The sequence below is a fragment of the Alnus glutinosa genome, chromosome 8, assembly GCF_958979055.1.
Source record: "Alnus glutinosa chromosome 8, dhAlnGlut1.1, whole genome shotgun sequence".
Classification (NCBI taxonomy): Eukaryota; Viridiplantae; Streptophyta; class Magnoliopsida; order Fagales; family Betulaceae; genus Alnus; species Alnus glutinosa.
This window is the reverse complement of record NC_084893.1, coordinates 28,904,274-28,924,209: the sequence shown is the minus strand read 5'-3', so window position 1 is coordinate 28,924,209 and position 19,936 is coordinate 28,904,274. Positions and strand designations below refer to the sequence as shown.

General features: G+C 36.4%; 3 protein-coding genes across 6 annotated transcripts; 1 reads left to right on the top strand and 2 right to left on the bottom strand.

Moving 5' to 3' along the window:
* The first annotated feature begins 1,034 nt into the window (after positions 1-1,034).
* LOC133876548 (nudix hydrolase 10-like) lies at positions 1,035-6,740 on the top strand. Of its 4 annotated transcripts, none has more exons than XM_062314850.1 (10): positions 1,035-1,181; positions 1,559-1,602; positions 1,742-1,948; positions 2,504-2,569; positions 3,073-3,171; positions 3,764-3,841; positions 3,929-3,979; positions 4,078-4,112; positions 5,276-5,384; positions 6,439-6,740. In XM_062314850.1, exons 3-10 carry the CDS (start codon positions 1,784-1,786, stop codon positions 6,649-6,651), a joined length of 816 nt encoding a protein of 271 aa, XP_062170834.1. In that variant the 5' UTR covers positions 1,035-1,181; positions 1,559-1,602; positions 1,742-1,783; the 3' UTR covers positions 6,652-6,740. The 4 variants fall into 4 exon arrangements, with proteins under 4 accessions (XP_062170834.1, XP_062170832.1, XP_062170833.1 ...); XM_062314848.1 differs by having other exon boundaries at positions 1,036-1,181; positions 3,073-3,210; XM_062314849.1 differs by lacking the exon at positions 1,559-1,602 and having other exon boundaries at positions 1,060-1,181; positions 3,073-3,210.
* A 3,529-nt stretch (positions 6,741-10,269) lies between these two features.
* On the bottom strand, positions 10,270-12,016 carry LOC133875382 (fasciclin-like arabinogalactan protein 1). Its single transcript, XM_062313501.1, has one exon. It carries the CDS (start codon positions 11,793-11,795, stop codon positions 10,545-10,547), a length of 1,251 nt encoding a protein of 416 aa, XP_062169485.1. The 5' UTR covers positions 11,796-12,016; the 3' UTR covers positions 10,270-10,544.
* Positions 12,017-18,950: 6,934 nt separating this feature from the next.
* LOC133875294 (protein TIC 20-v, chloroplastic) lies at positions 18,951-19,815 on the bottom strand. Its single transcript, XM_062313386.1, has one exon. The coding sequence runs from the start codon at positions 19,737-19,739 to the stop codon at positions 19,104-19,106; it is 636 nt and encodes a 211-aa protein (XP_062169370.1). The 5' UTR covers positions 19,740-19,815; the 3' UTR covers positions 18,951-19,103.
* Positions 19,816-19,936: the final 121 nt, after the last annotated feature.

Sequence of the window (19,936 nt, the reverse complement as noted above, 5' to 3'; positions counted from 1 at the left end):
TGGTGGGATTCATACACGTGGATCCTACGTGCATAGATTCTACCGATATATATTGTTGTGCATCTTATACTATGCAACTCACTAATTTTATGTCATATTTGTAATATTGCTATATAACTTCGAGTTGTGTCGAAACATCAGTAGAAGACTATATAAATTAATCTTAATTTGACTAATGTAATTAAAATAAATACTAGGTACACTTTTAAATACACACTTTCTGTTTCTAAGGGATAGCTCAATCAGTTGGAGACCATGCCTTATAAAGTGAAAGTCACTAGTTCGAATCATCCCTTTCCCCCTCTTGTGTGAACATGTAAAAAAAAAAAAAAAATACACACTTTCTAATATAATAGTAAATTTACTATTAAATTTTTGATTAAGTAATAATTTCATTGTCAACTCAAAAAGTATGAAATTAAAAATATGTATAACATTTCTAATAATTAAGGGAAATGTTCAAAATATTCGTGTCCACGATAAGTTGAGACCCACTGTATTATATCTTGTGTGTAGTGCACATATATTGTGCACCAGGAGGACATGTCTCATTCCCCAATAATCAAATAGAATTATGTCAAGGCCACATGCACAATTGTTGAGGCTGTTGTCCACGCACATGTATTCCAAACGAGGATATATTGGTAAATGGAGATGATTGGGGTAGAACCCCTTTGTACAACTTTGGCACAACCCACTCATAATGAGGTGGAGCCCATACACGTGGGCTCCACCTCATTATGAGTGGTAGTTGTGTCAAAGTTGTGATGAGGTTGTATATTTATCATTTCTCATTGGTAAATAATGCTATGTACCTTCGTGATCTACTCTTCCTCGGTCGCTTTTAGTAATGGTGGTCCATAACTCTGCGCCCTCCACGTGGGCATAAATGGACGGCGGCGGAAGGAAAGGAATCCATATGGCGCCGTGGAGAGATCCCATTGGTGGTCCAAAGTAAGTGGAACTACGTCACCACGCACCCGTCGCAGAGTACCTTTCCCCGCTTCCCACCACCACCAATTTCGTGCCCATAAATAGCCCGTTGGCACAGTGTATCTCTACTTCAACGTAAACGTACACTGAGCGTGTCATTTTTCACAGAGAAAACGAAGGCTGGCTTTGGAATGCTCTGCTTTAGAACCCTAATTTCTCTGGTTCTCTCTCGCAACTAAGCCTTTCAGGTAATGAATTTTAATTTTGTTTGTTATGTATTTTTAAAGTATTATTCGTGTAGCATTTCTCATAATATATATGTTACTCTGATATTTTTTGTTTGTTTGTTTGTTCTTTCCGTAATTTATGAGAATTTAGGCTTATTTGATTGTGATCAGGTTTTAGCATTTTATCGGAATCTAGTAATTATTTTCGTTTACTATTTAGTCACTAGCTGTGATGAATGAAATAACAACCACAATAACATCTTTATTATTGTTGTTTCCATTTCTGTTATTGTTGCTCTTGCTCAGTTTAAAGTTTTTGATTTTGTTTCAGTTTGGTTTAAGGAAAAAATTTCAGTGAAGGAGCTGAAAATATGTCGTTTTTTTTTTTCTTTCGTCAGGATCCTCTCCCGTTGAAAGAGGAGCCGGTCGTTTATACCCAGGGGTATTTTTGTAATTTCACACACGATAAGAGTGGATGGTTAATATATCGTTGTTCTTGGACTGAGCTGGTGTGCCTCGGGTATGTATATCTCCAATAGATTATGATTTTTGAGTGGTTTTTTTTTTTTTCGTTTGTTCAGGTTGTACTATCGGATTTGGGACTTTGTTTGTGGATTGGAACCATGTTAGTTCCGGACCAAGTGTGTAAAAATGGGATTGAGCATGCTGAACTGCTTCCAGCGACTGATGATGACCATGGAGGAGTTATTGTGGACATGAAGGAGGCTATGGACTCTGAGGTCTTTGTTACTTCGCTTAGAGCTTCAATCTCTAAGTGGAGGCAACAGGTTGTCATTCTTGTTCGACCCACTTTACGATGGATGGGCTTGTTGCATTACTTGATAAATGGTCTGATGGTCTGAAAGTTTGTTCAATTGCTTGTTTGATCGTTTATTTACTTATCTGATTTTATGATAAGTTATAACTGGTACAAATTTGTTAGTCATTAGTTTACTTCTTGCATGTCAATAAACCAAGGCTATGTTCGAAAACAGTAAACCAAGGCTATGTAAATTATCTCAAGTTGGGGGTGGCATTTGTTGCCTTTGTATATCTCATTTGTATAATAGGTCCAATGCTTTATTCAAAACAAAGCCCAATGGTTTAAAATGGATTTTGACAAAAAAGAAAAAAGAAAAAAAAAAAAAGAAGATCTAATAGGATGAAGTGGTGCAGGTTTTAAAACAATGGTTAGTTTATGATCTTCACTATAGCATGATTTTTACTTTTACTTTTTCCTCTTTTACTGATTAGGTTGTCAGCTACAGAGACTCTTATCTGTTGATGAAAATAAAGGCATTTTTCGTTGTCAGCTCCAATTAATTTTTAAATTTACGTGACAGGGAAAGAAGGGCATCTGGATTAAACTGCCCATTGGACTTGTAACTCTGGTTGAACCTGCAGTTGGGGTAATTATTTTCTGCTCCTAAAAACTTCATGGTGACAACAAGTAATTGCGAAAGTGGGTGTCCAATTGCCCTATAAGCTATAACTATAAGCATCTCAAAGCGTGTACCTTTAACGGGAACTGACCATGTGGGATCTGCCACGTAATGAGTTATGTAACATATTAGACAGATTCAAAGGAAGAAACTTTCATATTTTAACTCAATTTTTGTTTCTTTTTTTAATTGAGGTTTTGATGTTGCGTGAGCTAGTTATCTAACTGAGGCATAGAAGCACCAACATGATTTGAGTCAAGGTTCTGGGCACTTACGAAGAGTCTTGTTTTAACTAAGAAAAAATAAATTTGAACATAGAGCTTTGTCTCTTTCTTTTTTAATATCCAGGTAGTTCATCAAACATATTCTTCAAATTTGATGACCAGTTTCTATCTCATGCTTTGTTGATTGATGCATCTGTTCTGTTTGAATTTGGATTTTACTTTGTGCATCTATTATAATGGTGGCAGGAGGGATTTCAGTACCACCATGCCGAGCCAAATTACCTGATGCTGGTTTGCTGGATTTCTGAAACCACTAGTACTATTCCTGCAAATGCTTCACACCGTGTAGGTATTGGTGCTATTGTTTTGAATGATAAAAGAGAGGTGGGTACTTCCTCTGTAGTTACTACTATTTCTCCTAATCGTTGTGGATAAACATACATTATCTAATAGAAAATGTCCTCCCATCAGCATTTAAACATCGGTCACAGTCAAGAGATTGAAATTTTGAGCACTGGTTCTGAAATTCGCAAGGAAATTCAAGAACTTTTTGTGATACTGAGTTGTTTTGGTTGCTGGAAAAGATAAATAGCATGACTCTAAAAAATGGGCCTTTAAGGTTTTTATGTCTAATGGCAATGCGGTTATCTAATGGTGTCAGGCAATCTAACCAGATCTTTAATATATATATACAGCAGTTTAGGGTAGCTTGCTCTCATTTTGTTGATATGGTGTTTTACAAACTCGGACACTTCTTTGTCATTTTTTTTTTTTTTAACATTCTCTTTTCTCTTGATTATCGGTTTAATTCAACAAAGCATCCTCCTTCTCAAAGTTGGCGTTTGTTTATAAGTAGTTCTGTCGGTCTTTGTTTTTAATTGACATTTGTCAACCCTTTTTTCCTATATTGCTAATTTTTTCTCTCTCTCTCTGCTAGATGCTTGTAGTTCAGGAAAAGAGTGGTAAGTTCCAAGGGACAGGTGTGTGGAAAATCCCTACCGGGACTGTTGATGAGGTATATACTTAACCAAGATGCTTTTCCATTATTTGAAAACTAAATGCATTTTGTTATCAAGCATTAAAGGAGCTCTTCAATCTACAGGGTGAGAATATTTTTATGGCAGCCAAAAGAGAAGTAGAAGAAGAAACAGGAGTAAGTGTTGAATATATATCAATAAATGTTGTTAGTACCTTCTGATTTATGTGCTGGTATGATAGTCTTCTTAAAACAGACTGTTTTTACTGCTTCAGATTGAAACGGAATTCCTGGAGATACTGGCATTCAGGTATAAAGGTTTTATTCTCTCAAATATATCTTTCACCTAAATACCTATTTTATATTAGCGGCTACATCATTATCTTTACTTTCTGAGTTACATTTCAAAAATGTGTATGTGGTGAATAAGCTTAGAGTTGGGCAGTAGTAGCATTGTGTGGTAAGTCTATAAACACCAACATGAAATAGGCTTCTCCTTGGAGATTTATATTAATACACAATCAGTTGCATTCTATCAGTAGTTGGGAGAACCTGGGGAATGGCTCAGATACAGCAAGCTTTTCAGTCGCATAGCAGTTCTGATAGTTAAAATACTGTACTACCCTGTATATATTGGACATCTTGATTTTCATGGAAGTGTACATATGTAAAAAAGCATTCTAGATGCTAATTAGGAAAATTTGTTCTTATCCAATACGTCGCTCAAACAGAAATGTTGCCCTTAGGCTTGGCTCAGGTGGTAAAAGGATAGGCTGGGGTTTGGCTAGGTCCTAGATCTGAATCTTACCAACTTAATTTAGAAAAAACGAAGTAAAAAATTGGTTTCTGGTCGTGGTTGTGAATTCCTGTGACCAGTTGTGACAAGTTAGTTATTTTGGGTTTCGGACAGGTTTATATGTTGAATTTAGTTTAGATTTGAGTGACATACTGGCCTCTGAGCCTTGGCTTTGGTGGTAAAGAGTCTGGTTGGGTTGGGACAGTCCTAGCTTCAAATATTTCCATTAAGAAGAAATAGCAGCCAGTGGAATTCTGGATTAGGACTACCTCGGTTTTGGCCCAAAAGCTGCTTCAGTGGAAAATCTTAAATTTTTTTAACATGAATCCTCCTATAAAATTGTATGAAAGTACAACTGAAATCAACAAGCTGGGCATTGTTAGTTTAGATGGGCACACAGAGTCTTTTGATAAATCTTGCTATTTCTTTTAACAAGCAAGTCTTTTGACACTCAGCAGCTAGGCTGAGTGTCAAAAGACTTAAAAGTTGTATGAAAGTACAACTGAAATCAACAAGCAGGGCATTGTTAGTTTAGATGGCACTCAGCTCCATCTTGCTATGTCTTTTGACAAATCTCTACGCTAATGATCCAAAAACTTTGTGGCCTTTTTGAAGTAATTACAAATTTTTCTGAAGTGTTCTCATGCATTCATGTCCTTTTCTCTTTTATCTTACAGGCAATCACACAAGATGTTCTTTGAAAAGTCAGATTTATTTTTCATTTGCATGATGCGGCCTCTATCCTTTGACATTCAGAAGCAAGAACTCGAGATTGAGGCAGCCCAGGTAATTCTTGGCTGACAATGTACATAAATGATTTTTTTCTTTTTTATGATTTCAGATTTGAAAGTTTGGAATTTTCTCAAAATTGGTTTCACTGATGTAAGCAGGCAACAAAATGTTTTAACTCTATAAAGTGCTACATAACAAGCTTATCCCAGCAACAATCTAGCATCTATAGCCTAAAAAAAAAAATCCATGCCCGTACGGTTTCAAAGTATTGTCTTTGACCAGGGAGAACTGATAATGGCAGAAAACAAGTAACATGAGAAACACTTGAGCTCAACTTGAAGCAAGGGATAACTTTCACTCCTTCTGTTCCACACGCACAGAACATATAGCTGGCAATGCCTACCATTTAAAGGAAACTTTCCCCAAGAAGATCCCTAGTCAATATCAAATTGAAAACTTAAATGGCCATGAATGTCCTTTTTCCTTGGCCGCCTAGGTTGTGGGTTGTTAAGAACGAGATTTTATTGAAGTTCAAGAGAGAATTCCAAAGAAATTCTTTCGGGTGACAAAGAACAATAGCTTATTATTTCTGCATGTCTTTCTTCTGCCTAAGCCCATTACATAAATACTAGCATGTAGTTTTGCCAACAAGGAAACTCTCTGTTAGTAAATGTTTTATTTAGGATACGAGAATATAGTTTCAAAAGGAAAATAACAATGAAATGGAAAAACAATCATAAATGGCATGGCTCCTTTCCTCCTCTGTTTTGGGTTTGCCAAAATAGAGCTTATTTCCATGAAATATGACTTGACATTCTTTCCCATGCTTGGCAAAACAGGACTTAACACAGGTGAGCTCTCTTAATAAAAGAGAGCTCTGGACGGATACTTTGGGTCAGCTATTTACTTCATTTATCTGGTTTTTATTTATTTTATTTTATTTTTTATTTTCAAGGCAATGCTGAGATCAGATACTTGCAACCCGCGATACTCATGCTGCAAGCCATTAATGCCTTTTGTTTTGATAATTTGAATGAGTCTGCTCTCATAATGCATGCCATAACTGACTGATATTTTTTTTGGCATGGTCCACATTTTTTCTCCTTAGTGGATGCCGTTTGAGGAATTTGCAGCTCAACCTTTTTCCCAGAAGCACGAGCTTTTCAAGTTCATTACTGAAATATGCTTGGCAAAGGTACAGGGTGACTACACTGGATTATCGCAGATGCCTGTAACTTCATTTTTCAATGACAAATTGAGCTGCCTATATTTGAACACCAGGGATCTGAACAAGTACCGAACTTCTTCTGATCAGTCCTAGATGAGAATAGAATTGATATTTGTTGTATCAATTCCCTATTACCCATATTATTTGATTATTTTAATCAATAAATGCTCCTCTTTGCTCTATTATGAGGTTCATAGTGCATTTGGTTTTTTGTTTTCGTGTTTTTCCTTTCTACACCCATGACATAAATCAGGCACGTTTATTAGCATGTGTCATGTGAGAGTTTCCACTCAGTGCAAGGTGGTGTAAGACTCTTAGAAAAAAAAAAAAAAAGTAATGCTAGAAACCACACTTTTATTTTACTACTATTCCATTCTATTGATGTGGCACAACCAATCATCCCCCCCCCCCCCCCCAACCTTTTCTTTTCCTAACAAGAGCTAATTGCTTCTGTCACGTTAGAATTATGGTGGAATAAACTCTAAAAGAAAGTGTAACCACCGGTTAAAGTTAAATGCATTGGCAGTATTGTAACCACGGTTGATGTTAGAATATTAGTTAAATGATTTAATCAAACATTTTTTTATTAATTTAAGTTTTTAGAATAAGTAGTAACTCAATATGATATTAGAGTAACGGTGTTGAGTTCGAATATGATTTTCCTCATTTTCCTCGTTTACTTCATATTTCAATTACATATTTCAAATAGCAAAATTTTGAACTCACTTGTCAGGACGAGTGTCAATAGTTAGACAACTGGGGAAAAAAAAAGAAAAAGAAAGGAAATGGAAAAAGAAATTATGTTGTCTGTGTGTACTTCTATGCTACTTGCACATCATTATGACAGATGGTCTGCCATGCGGCAACAAATCCGGGATGCAGAAGAAAGGGGTGAAAGGGCCAAAACAAAATAGGGCACTGGGGGTTATAAATCGGTACAATGGTACCGTAGAGTCATCTGAATCCTTATAGCTCTTAACAGTCTATCTTCCTCTATAGCTCTTAACAGTCCCGAATTGTACCCTATATCTCCCTTTATATTTTCTTCTATAAGTTGACCTTGTAGTGGGAAGGATCGAAGAAGTATGCTTTTAGCAAAAGCAAAACTTTTGTTTCCTATGGCAATATGGCTGTCAGTGCTCAACCTTGGTTGTTCAGAGTCTGGGAAGGTTTCTAGGGATGTCATGCCTTCACCAGTTGCTTGTCTGAACTGCACAATTTGTCAGTATCCGTGCCACACACCAGCCCCACCTTCCTATGGAGCTCCGCCGCCCCTGCCACCCCCACCGCTTTCTAACTATCCCTCATATGGAGCGCCGCCGCCACCACAGTTGCCTACCGAAGGAGGATGCCCACCAACTCCGGTTGTTCAGTGTTGCCAATACTCTCCTCCTGCTACCTACGGATACGTGCCTTATAACAACTATTCTGCTTCATCTCCTTTGCCAATCTTCTTCTTTCCCAGCATGATATCAACTTTTTCATTCGCTGCTTTGTTCTGAGTGTGCATGGTGTTTTCAGGTCTCACTATCGATGAGAACACACTTATTTTCTTGATTGGAAATAGTTTCTAATAAAACCTTCTTTTCTTGTTAACAACACTTCTACTTTTGTCGGTGTTCGACATTAGTTTTGCTGCAGTGTGAGTTCTTCTTTACTCCACATAAATTAGGGTTAGACTTACATATTTTTATAATTTATGTCTTGGCACAATTTGAATTCTTTGACACGGTACACGAACATAATACGAAATTAACAAGTTAAGACTATAAAGGGTTTGATCTGTTTAATTACATGAATCAATTAAAATTAACTTATATAGTTTTATACACGTACCTTTCACCCTACAATTAAATAAGAGTTGACCCTATTCTCTGTTCAATTTTCTAATGTCTACTGTAGCGTGGGTTTTTTCGTTTATATTTGATTTTATGATCATGCATTTGGTGTATGTGTTGCCAGTTTATGTAAGAGAGAGAGAGAGAGAGTGGCAGGTAGCAGAAAGAGGGTTGTCTATATCCTCTACCTGGCAGTGTTGATTGTCTTTCATGGGGGTTTCTTGCTGTTCTTTCGGATTTTATTGCTTCTTTGTCTCTTTTTAGTCCTTGGCAAAATGACAAGTATCTCATCTTTGGTCATAGAAATGACAAGTATCTCAACTTTTAGTCATAGGAAGGTATCCTCCTCTTGTAGTAGTGGTATATACAAAACTTTTATCCGTCCGTTCTTAATTTTTTTTTTTTTTTAAATAAGGATTAATATAAGGGTTGGTCCGCAGTATTACATCAACAAAATAAAATAAATTCGTGTTTCTAACATTTTCCATCCCCCTTTAGCCTTAAGTGATGCAAGGTGCCAAAAAAATGCAGTATTTATTGTTGCATCACGTCACAAAGGAAGTTCGAATTTAAATTCAAATTTACGCGATTTATTTTATGGTTAAAATTATAATGTTTAAATAACGTAACACTATGTAAACCGTTAAATATAATAAAATACAATCTATATCATGATATGAATCATCCTTATTTTAAGTAAAATTGAGAGGAAAGTGGCGTAAAATTTATTGCCATGACCAAAAATTTCACATTAGGTGTTTTCATGTGAGAACAGCTCCGGGTAATGGCTATCAAGACAGGTAATTTTAAAAAACGTAAAATATTTAATTAAAATGAGAAGTAAATTTTAAAAATATGATTAAAAATTAAACTTTTTACTCTTAGTCCTAAACATTTAAATGAATAAAAGATAATAAAATTTACCATTTAATTAATGTTCTACAAAAGACTAGAAATTTTTTTATGATCCTGACAGGATACGCGTGAATCACATGTGTATGAAAGGGACATTCTGCTATTTTCTAATTGGAAGTTTCTGGTGTTCATATATTACACAATCAGAACAAGTTCATAACCTTTTCCCTCTTAAAACCCCACCGCCATCACAGTCTGTCTCCCATTTCTCTTAAAGATCTGCCACTGCCATCGTTTCATTTCTCATACGATGTCAATCACAAGAAACGAAACTACTCTTCAGATTTTATGGTCAATATACAGTGTACATGATTGTCATTTAAATTTTTTAAAATGATTTAATAACGTATTTATCACATGGTATTATATACATATATACACATTTGTCTTTGTAGTTTGCCTCCGACCTAAATTGAATTTACTTGTGGTCTCTCGTACTCGAAAGGAGTTCATCATCTATCTATTCCTATTCAATTAATCGGTGGGTTTTTATTTGTCTAAAAACTGCATTAACTAAAGAAAACAGTAATTACTTAAAAAAAGTAAAAAAGAAAGAAAGGGTGTGCATGCATGACAAAGTATTCATCCAAACTAGTTGCAAATGCTTTCAATCAAATACTCTAAATACAGATTTATATTAAAAATGCATGTAAAAATCACAAACTTTATAAACAAATATAATTTAATAAACTGAATTGGAAAATAAGAATCACGTGCTCTATCCATTTATATTCAAAATGCACGTAATATAATAGACCGAATTAGAAAATGAGTTTAGAGGTAAAACTAAAAAGTGTACAAAACTCGACAAGACGCTAAAACTAAAAAGCTATCCATCATGATTCATGGAGCAAGAAGAAACACAAGTACAAAGAAATTAGTGTGTCTTTCACCATTGCCCATAAGATTCACAAATGGAAAAAGTTCAAATAAATAATAAATTTCCAGAACTTAGGGCTAATCATAAAATCTCATCAAGCATTGATACACCATTAAAAACAAAGTTACAAATTTAGGAAATTCTCTCTGAGAAAACCCAAAAAAAAAATACACAAACAAAAACAAAAATCAACACACTACAAACAATATAAGAAAATAAGAAGACATTTTTTTTGTTTTTCATATTACACTAGAACTAATTAAATTACTCCACCACGGCCTCTCAATTATTGGGTTCCTCAATAAAAAGGTAAAAACGAAAAAAATAAAAATAAAAAAATAAAAGAAAAGAACTTACAGCAGTGTAAGCACTAGTAGCCACACACAGGGGACCAAAGATCCGAATCCCATACTGATACCGTCGAATCTAACGGCTCCGTTCGAGTCCGCGGTCTGATCCGCCGAATCCGCATCCGGTGAAGGTGAGTCCGCGCTGTCAGCAGGCGCCGACGCTGCCTTCTTCTTCTTCTTGCTACTCTTTGGCGCGTCGGCCGCCTCGTCAGGAGACGGCGCCGGAGCCGGAGTCGGTGCCTCGGCCTTGAACAGTTCCTTCGGCAGCAACACCTTGTTGATCGTGTGGATCGCCACGGGATCCTCGTCGAGAAGCGTGCCGGTGATCTTCGCCGTCACGATCTTCGTCTGCAGCGTCACTTCCTCGCCGTCGTTCTGAACCGTGAAATCGTACTTCTTCGCTCCATCGGTGGCCAACGTATTCATAACGCCGTTGTTGGATTTCAGCGTCGAAATGGAGAGGTACACCGGCACGCCGTGGTACTCGAGCAGCGACGTCTTCCCGCCGGCCGTCAAGTTCTTGTACTTTGGCAGAAACGCCTTGAACACGTCGTCGACGGGGCAGAACACCGTCAAGCCTCCGTCAACCCCGTCCTGAAACGTCTTCTCAGCCTCGGAGTCTGTCAACAGTGTGTCGGCGAAGACCTTGCAGCCGTGAGCGGACATGGCGGAGGTAAGGTTGACGGCAGCGGGGCCCGGAGTCGGAGCTGCGGCCACTTCGGAAGGGAGGATCTTGCTGATCTGGATGACGGAGATGTTATATTTGATTCCCTCCACGCCCTTCACGAAGTAAGCTTCGATTTGTTCACTGTTCTCGGGGGCAAAACCGACTTTTCCGCCTTTGAGGTCGGTGATGTTGACGAAACCGGTGGAGCCTGGAGCGGAGCCGGTGGCCTGGAACAGCGTGGCGGCTAAGGCGGTGCCGTTGGTGATCTGGTGGAGCTTCTTGGCGTCGAAGTAGTCCAGGAGGACGTGGAGAGACAGGACGTTCTTGAGGGAGTATAGTGGGAGGTGCTTGGCGAGGAGGGAGGACATGGCGGCGTTGTCGACGGCGCAGACGGTGATGGTGGTGCGCCGGTTGATCTCACCCGCGAGGTGAGTCACCGTCAGGTAGTGGTTGAATGTGGAGAACTCCGGGAACTTGGCCAGGATGCGCGTGATGTTGTGCGCGTGGGCCGTGGCGGAGAGGGCCAGGACGAAGAGGAGGACCGGTAGGGTCCCGAAGGTCCTGGCCGAGTTTTGCCGGAGCTGCATTGTCGTTTTGGATCGGTGAAACGCTGCGTTTCGGAGATGAGAACTGAGGAGCTGAACTGATCTGTGTGCGCTTTTAGGGTGTAGAAAGGAAAGAGACAGTGGAAAGAGTGCGAGTGAGCAAGGGGAATGGGGCTTGGGGTATAGTTAAATTACAGGTGAGCCACTGTGTTTGGCCTTCGGCGTTTGTGCTGGCGTTGGGGACTCTGTTGTTTCACAATCACACGGGGCCTATTTATGTTTGTCTCTTTTGGGATTAAGTGATATTTGCGCTTGGTTTTCTGACATTTTGATTATACATAATTGAAATTAACCATTTTAGGGGTTAATTTGAAATTATTTATGTTGGTCTTTTTTGGGGTTAATTTTTATATATATTTATTTACTTTAGAGGTGAAACTACATTTTTACAATAGGTTAAGTCATTGACTATAACACATATCAATCAATCGGTGATTGGTTGTGTCGTGGATTTACGTATGCATCTAATAGCTTTTGTCATATAACAAAAAAAAAAAAAAAAAAAAAAAAAAGAAGAAGAAAAAATAGGGGGAGGAAATTAATTTTCGAGAGTTTATTTCATAAAAATATATATATTTTTTGGGATTGAATTCCCCTAGCCTTATGGTAGGGCTGCCTTTGCAACTAACCCTTCAATTGTTTTTTATAATAATAATTGATTCAATAATTATTTAAAATTGTCACGTTATTATTGTAAAATAGTTTTGTACTCTCCTTTCGAATGTTTATATTCAACTATTTTGGTTTCAAGTACCTTTTTTTTTATCTCCTTTTTAAATTCCTTTCTTTGTTCCTTTCTTTCAATTGGTAAATTGAATCCAATACTCTTAAAATAGTATACGTATGATTTTGCTTAAATAAGATGCCTTACTTATCATTTTTTTTTTTTTTGGTTATTCTCTTATTATTCTTTGCTAACGTAATATTATCAATTCACCTTTAAATAAATCTTAATTAAAAATAATAATAATAATTTGATTGTAAATCGACAATGCCACATCAACAAATAATAATAAAAGAATAGTAAACAAATACAAAATAGCATTTCCGTATTCAAATATATAATTTTTATTAGCACTATATTTGTCGCCCGTCGGCTTTAGTTTGCAGTTTAATTAATGAAGTCCCTACAATTTTTAAATTTTTTTAAAACAAAATCAATTGTGATTCCGAATATAAATAATTAAATATTAATAATAACTCTCAAATCTGTGTCGGTTCATAGGAAGATCACTCTTCAACGAGTAGGGACAACAACTCCACGTCCCCACTATGTCACTATGATCCTTACTCCTATTAAAACATGTAGGGCTACCCAACCCATGTGTTCAAAGTGACAAATCTGATTTGTTTAATCGTAAGAAGTTAATCATTCATTAATTGGGGCGTCATTGGCGCTACACCCATTGGTCAATGGAGAGAGTTTTCTTCCAAACCAACGTAACGAAAACTCAATCTAATAAATTGATTTATACTTATAAAAAAAAAAAAAAATTGATTTATATTTTTATATTATGTGAATTTAATATATAATTTTAAAAGTAAATCTACAAATCATATGTATGCTTGAGGATTACATGTTTTAAAAATACATGTCAATCTAATATATTGAATTAAAAGAATTTCACTTCATACAAAACAAAAAAAAAAAACTTAGATCCGAATTCTCAACGATCCCAACATTAAATATGAGAGAGTGACTCATTTGCACCAATAAGTGGGCCGTGGGCAGATTGCTCGAGACTTGATCTGACAGGTGAGTCTCATAAGAACTCTCTCATATTTGTTGTTTGAATTGCTAAAATTTGGATAACAAATGTGAGAGAGTCACTATAAAACTCACCTGACCAACAATTGGTGAACTGTCAGATACCTGTTCAAGCAAGTGTGCCCCATATAAATTCTAAATTTTCAATAAATATTCAGACAGCAAATGTGAGATCTGTTTGGCTAGTACTATTCGAATTAATATTAGCAATTCAAATAATAAAATTGATGAAAATGTTTATATATATATATATATAATAAAATAAAATAAATAAAATTGTCCATATGCAACAGTAGAGAAAGCGGCAGTTACTTGAGCCGGGAAAAAAGGTGGTGCCTTTGTGCGAACAGCTGCTTAACTTGGTGAATAATCTAATGAAGCTTTGAGATGAGTAAAGAAGCAGTTGTGAAGCAAATCACGTGGCTTTACCATCTTTTTTATCAGAAAAACAAGGCAGAAAAGGAGTGCTTATAGAATACACCAAGTCCACACCGCAAGTATAGTATCAGCTGATCAGCACCGCTGGAAAGTGGCTTCACTCATCACTGTGGGCCCAAAAAAGGATAATATGGGACCCTTTTACCTTCTGACAAAGCTGATCTGCTCTATGCAATTGTACAGCCTTTTATGACCCAAACCCAAATATAAACCAAAAACAAATCACTAGCCGTTAAAACTGTTGACCGCCGGATAAAGAATTTTGACACCGTTGATTTGACTGACTACTTGTCAGATTAGTATGTCGGCGGAACAGCCCAATGACACTAGTCTTCAAGTTGGGGGTAATTTTGTAGTTTTTGCAGAAACAGGAGGGCATTTTGAGCGATCCTGGCTGCACATCTGGGGGCAAAGCCAAGTATTGCCAGGCTGGCCGCAGCGGTACAGAAGAGTGTCACGTGTACGGCTGGTGATCGATCATCTTACGTCGGCAGCATCCTCCACCGACAAGGGTTCGTGGCTTGGTTATATAATTAAATAATAGCGTTACAAAATCTCGATTAATTGATGATTATTATGACAATTATAATGTCGGTGGAGCCAAGGTCTTCACAATCATTCGTGTTTGTTTCGTTTAAGGTTTATGCAAACAATTGGACATGGACTAATTATTATTTAGAGTATTGTTTGGCCCTTCGATTTTTTAGGCCTTTTAGACAAAATATGATTATTGACGTTCGGAAGTGTGTTTGAAAAGATGGCAGTTTCAAAATGTATGGAGGGTGTTCAGAAACTTATATACACATGGTTAAGATAGAACTTATTGTAATCAAATGGTCAAACAGAGAGTTTGTTGGGTTTTATAGATTGACTTATTTGGTGTCTAAAACTTTATTTTATGTTTTTAAAAATTATATGTAGCTCATACTTACGGGTGCCGTTGTTCTTGTTCGCACTGCGAACAACGCAAATCTAAAATAGGCGAGTTTGAATAGAAGGGGCGCCATTGGGAGGGATGTTCACATTGTGTACATCGCAAATCTAGAAAAGATAAGTTCAGACGGAATAGATCTAAGTCCGGATGGGATAGTTGGTGGTTACAAAACCCTATTTGTGTTCGGATGCTCACTTACACATCCACGACGGTCCACCCTATCCCATAGGTCATTCCCTTCGTGAGGTAATTCTAATACCGAATGATAATCGCTCTTGAAAACCAATTTATAAGGAAATAGTGTCTAACATGATTAAGATTACATTTAACCAATATAAAACACTTATTATTGTAACAATATATTTCATATTGATGAGCTTCCCAAGTCAACGAGAACATGCAAGCCTAACCCAAAGTATTTGACATTGTAAGAGTATTCTTAGTAGACTCACCAAAAATAGCCAACATGCTGAAATTGTCCAAAATGAATTCCCAGCAACCTCCCCAATTTGGTTTTAAAAAAAAAAATGGTGAATAAACAGTACTAAACTATTATAGTATTGTCACCAAAACAATTAAAATTTTCTTCTTTTCTTTTCTTTTTTTATTTTTCTCACGCATCACACAACCTCCATTTTAAAAAAAATTATTTAAATGAAATAGTAATAATTGATAGCTAAAATAGTGAAGCTGCTGAAAATGCTTTAAAAAAAAGGATGGCTAAAATAAAGAACAATGATTTTTAACTATTTTGGCTAATAAAATTTGACGAAGCTATTAGAAATGCTCTATCGACCGTACAAACCCAATTAGTTGTTTTGCTTTATTTATTTATTTTTGTTTTGTTTTCTCTTTAGTATCTAGCTTAATAAACCTTGTTTTGTCTTTAGTTAGATAAGAACGGCCAATAAAAGGGTGAACTGTGTTACATTATAGAAGTAAAATAATTTAATAAAAAAATTTGAGATTTTCTCCTACGCCAAACGGAGACATTTTTAGCTATGCATTTTTCTTCTTTTATTTTTCAATTAAATGAAGGGGAGAAGCATGAGGTCTCTAACTCGATCTCTAATTACTCCCCTAGCAGAAGTTCATGAATATGAATAAACAATGAAATTAAAATTGCAGTGAAACATTACCTTTATCCAGTTCTTTGGGGGTACTTAGCTGATCAAGCAATGGGGTGACAATCAAGTTAAGATTTTAGAATACAAAAAAAATAATTGTAGGTTGAAGTTGTTCCTTCAGTTGGGTTTTTGGTTTATGTATTTATATGGTCTTTGAATGAGTTTGGGGTACATGATTAATAATTATTGTTCCGTCGAGCTTTCAGATCTACAGGATTGCTTACAGTTTTAATTCGGGCAATCCACCCCACCCCCCCTTGTGATGGTGCCTACAATTCGATGAACAAATTGCAAAGGATCTGGTCCCTTTATTTTTAAGAACAAAGATATAATTTTAGAGAACAATCATATGAACAATTAAAAAAAAATAAAAAATAAAAACTTCAACAGCCCATGCATCTTTTTGCAAGTCTGCTTATGTTGTTGCATTATCCTAGTGGTAGGTATTCACAGCTAATTTTCATGCATGTAGTCAAACCAACCGAAAGGTGGAAAATGACAAATAAAGCTATAGTTAAATAAATTCTAGAAGATAACTGACTAATTAAAAGGGTGAATTATTGTCTGTTTTCCATTTCATATTTGCTGCTTTGGTAGGTGGGATATGGAAATTCATTCCATGAAATCTCTTCCTTTATTTTAAATGCCAACATCAATAACCAGCTCTTGATCATCTAGAAGATGGAAACCTTTTCCACCATTATTACAAAAAGAATGAATGATAGGAAAGAGTCGGCTCCTTTTTTTAATTTTTTATTTTTTTTCCTCAAAACAAAAATATTAACAAATAATTCAAACACGAGAACAGTTTTCACTTTTGTGTCATATCAACACTATTTTCAAACCAACAACAAAAAAACACGTCTCAAAACACATTAACAAATAAAACTTTTCCTTTCTTCTAAGATTGCCAAGCATAATTATTGGAGTGAAGCATACAGTAAAAGATCTTAGGATAGATTTAATGAGGGAGCTAGAAATTTTTCTGAAGGAGACCAAACTCAGTATATCAAAAACTGTTAAATCCAAAGAACAACCTATTATATATATATAACCAAAGACCAAAGTATATCTTAACGTTTGTTTAATAGATATTATCTTCTCGTATCTCTATTAAAGTACAATCATTTCACTGGATGCATTAAGCAAGCATACCATTCATTTTCTTCCAATCAGCTTGCAAGGCTGATGTGTGATGAATGCTGGAGGATTCAAGAATAGTTTTGTGAACAAAATTCTTTATTATTGTTGATAAGTTACAACTCTTGAATGAACTGCAGAAGAAACAAGTTAAATATCCTGAGCTCCAAAACTTAGATGAACTAGTAGACTCTGTTGTTTTTGTCTATGGCATTAATACATTCATTCTATTTGTCGGATGATTGATTTTTGACATGTAGCTCATACACTTTTAACTCGGAAGAAATATTGCAGGATTCATGAAATATGTTATTTATTAATTTTTTTAAAAAATTATTGAAATTTTTGCATCGATGTTAATAAGATCAAATGTGATCAATGTCCAATGGGGAGAAGTTCCTGCGTTCTAATTAAGAGATTGATGGCAATAATTAATATATAAGAATTAAATGAGAGGTCTACCTTTTTCTTTTTCTAAGCAAATGAGAGGTCTACCTGCTCATTAGAAAGACATTGTGCTTGTTTTGGGGTAACAATAATCGATCAACATAACTTGAGGAGGAAGAAAACAAAGAAACTCTATTCCATTTTATTTTCCTAAACAACAGTACTAAGAAAAACAGCAGATCAAAGTTACAATGCTTAGACAGAGATATCAGCATGTGCCTTGGAGCTTGACTGGACAGAAGGAAGAAACTTGCTTTAATGGAGGAGAGGAATGTTGGAATTGAGAACATGTATGTTGAAAATTATGTCAGGTTGGTGCTAGTGTAGCAAATATATTGAGTTACATCATCAATCTCGTGCAAAAAATCATAGAAAAATTGGATGAGACCACTGCCAAATTCAACAGTTCAGTTTGTTACGTGAATAATTTCTTAAACACATTTAATATAGTTCTAGTTTAATACAATTTCTACCTTTTCTCCACATTACTTATCATCCTCAGCCAAAGAGTTCTATCAACCACAGTTTCATGCCTTCAGCAATGGTTGTCTGATATATAAATCACAAAAGCTTGTGTCATATGAAGTTCAAGGGACCTAGCACTCTATTGTGTCATATAAATCACCAGGTGGGCAATAGCCCCTATACCGAAGGCTTCCCTAAGCAACTCAAGGAAAATCAATCTAGAATGGTAACATATGTAATGCTATACATGGACTGAGTTGTGATGAAATCCGTAGAGGTCGGAATATTGTACAGTAGCTATTGTAAATCCCATTTACAAGGCTCCTCCTCAATTTAAGACCTTACTCTTCAACCAATGCGGCACCAATGCCAACCAACATGCCAAATCTTTCAAATCTTTCAACTCCAGTAAACTGCAGAAGAAACCCTCCCATATGGTTCCACAGCTGCTCACTAGACTAAGATTGAGATGAAATTCTGCAATACTTATCAAAAAAATTTGTTCTCTTTTCCTTGGGTACACACGCTTCCTTTTATATGTGCATGATCTTTTCTAGTGAATTTAGATTATATATACAAATAGATGTGTGCATAAACTTTTCCTTTGTCATTGATTGTCTACCAAAGTAATACAATGAAACCAGTTCAAAACGAAACTACATGAATTGGCTCCCCTAGGACCATTCAAGAGTGGCAAAAAACACACAACAATATCCTATATCCAGTCAACTCAAATATGTTAAAAACTAACATCAACCATCAACGTGTAAGGGACTTCCCTAAATTCCCATTATATCTCGTGCAAATAAACAATCGACTACAAAATGAAGAACTTTCTTAATTTGATTAAAACTGGAACATAGTGACACAACAAAAACAGCAATTCATTATACAAATTTCTTCCTTTTATGATTCAAAACAAATTACAATTGGCTACAAAAGCTTTAAATGAGAACCAAATGGGTGTTAAATTAAAGAACTTGCCTATCAGCAGCTTCAGCAACAATGGGCAATCTGGGCAACTGACCCACCAAGCAAGAAGAAGACCCATAAATCAAACACACCAGAAGGAACAAAAACACAGTGCTGTCCAAGCTCATCAACAAATCCAGGCCCAACCCACCTTTCGGATTGAAGCTCCTCTCCAGAACATCAGGAAAAATCAGCAGCACATCAAGCACAATAGCTTGCATGGTATTGAACCTCACGTACCTACTAAAGTTGGGGTTCCTCACAACCACGAAGTAAAGGGTCAAGAACACCAAGAACCCATTAAAGGGAAAGCTCTTAAAGACCCTTATAGCCGGTACCAACGGTTCGATGAGAGCTTGCATGGGAGCGAATTGGGTGATAACGTATTTTCCATACTGTATGCCATCAAAAAAAGGGTAGAAGTAACACACGGCCGAGATTAAGCGGTCGGGGGCGTCGGCGGAGTTGCTGCCGTTGGATTGAACAGTGACTTGTCGTCTACTTCTGGGTTTGGCCGTGAAGTTGGTTGGAGTGAGATAAGGTGGGTGTGTGAAGAAGGAGGATCTAAGGTAGGGTGAGTGAAGGCGCTTAAGAGCTGGGTTTGGTGGGTAGAGAAGGTTGCACATGGCGGCCATGTGCTTTTCTGAGAGTTTTTTGAGGATTGGTTTGTGATTAGGAAAGAGCAAGACTTTCACGGAGAAAAGATTTATAAAAGAAAACTTGAGGAATATGTTTTCCAAGATATTTGTACTTAGGACCAAACATTTTATCTTGACCGTTTATTTTAAAATGAACATTGAGATCGTAACAACACGTTAATTTTTATTTTTTT

What these genes read in the sequence shown, in the direction of transcription:
- LOC133876548 (XM_062314848.1), top strand. Translation starts at nt 1,784, where the DNA reads ATGTTAGTTCCGGACCAAGTGTGTAAAAATGGGATTGAGCATGCTGAA. An exon ending in TTTTGAATGATAAAAGAGAG is followed by an intron (nt 3,211 to 3,763) that starts GTGGGTACTTCC and finishes TCTCTCTGCTAG; the next exon opens with ATGCTTGTAGTTCAGGAAAA. An exon ending in CTGGAGATACTGGCATTCAG is followed by an intron (nt 4,113 to 5,275) that starts GTATAAAGGTTT and finishes TTTATCTTACAG; the next exon opens with GCAATCACACAAGATGTTCT.
- LOC133875294 (XM_062313386.1), bottom strand. Translation starts at nt 19,739, where the DNA reads ATGGCCGCCATGTGCAACCTTCTCTACCCACCAAACCCAGCTCTTAAG.
- LOC133875382 (XM_062313501.1), bottom strand. Translation starts at nt 11,795, where the DNA reads ATGCAGCTCCGGCAAAACTCGGCCAGGACCTTCGGGACCCTACCGGTC.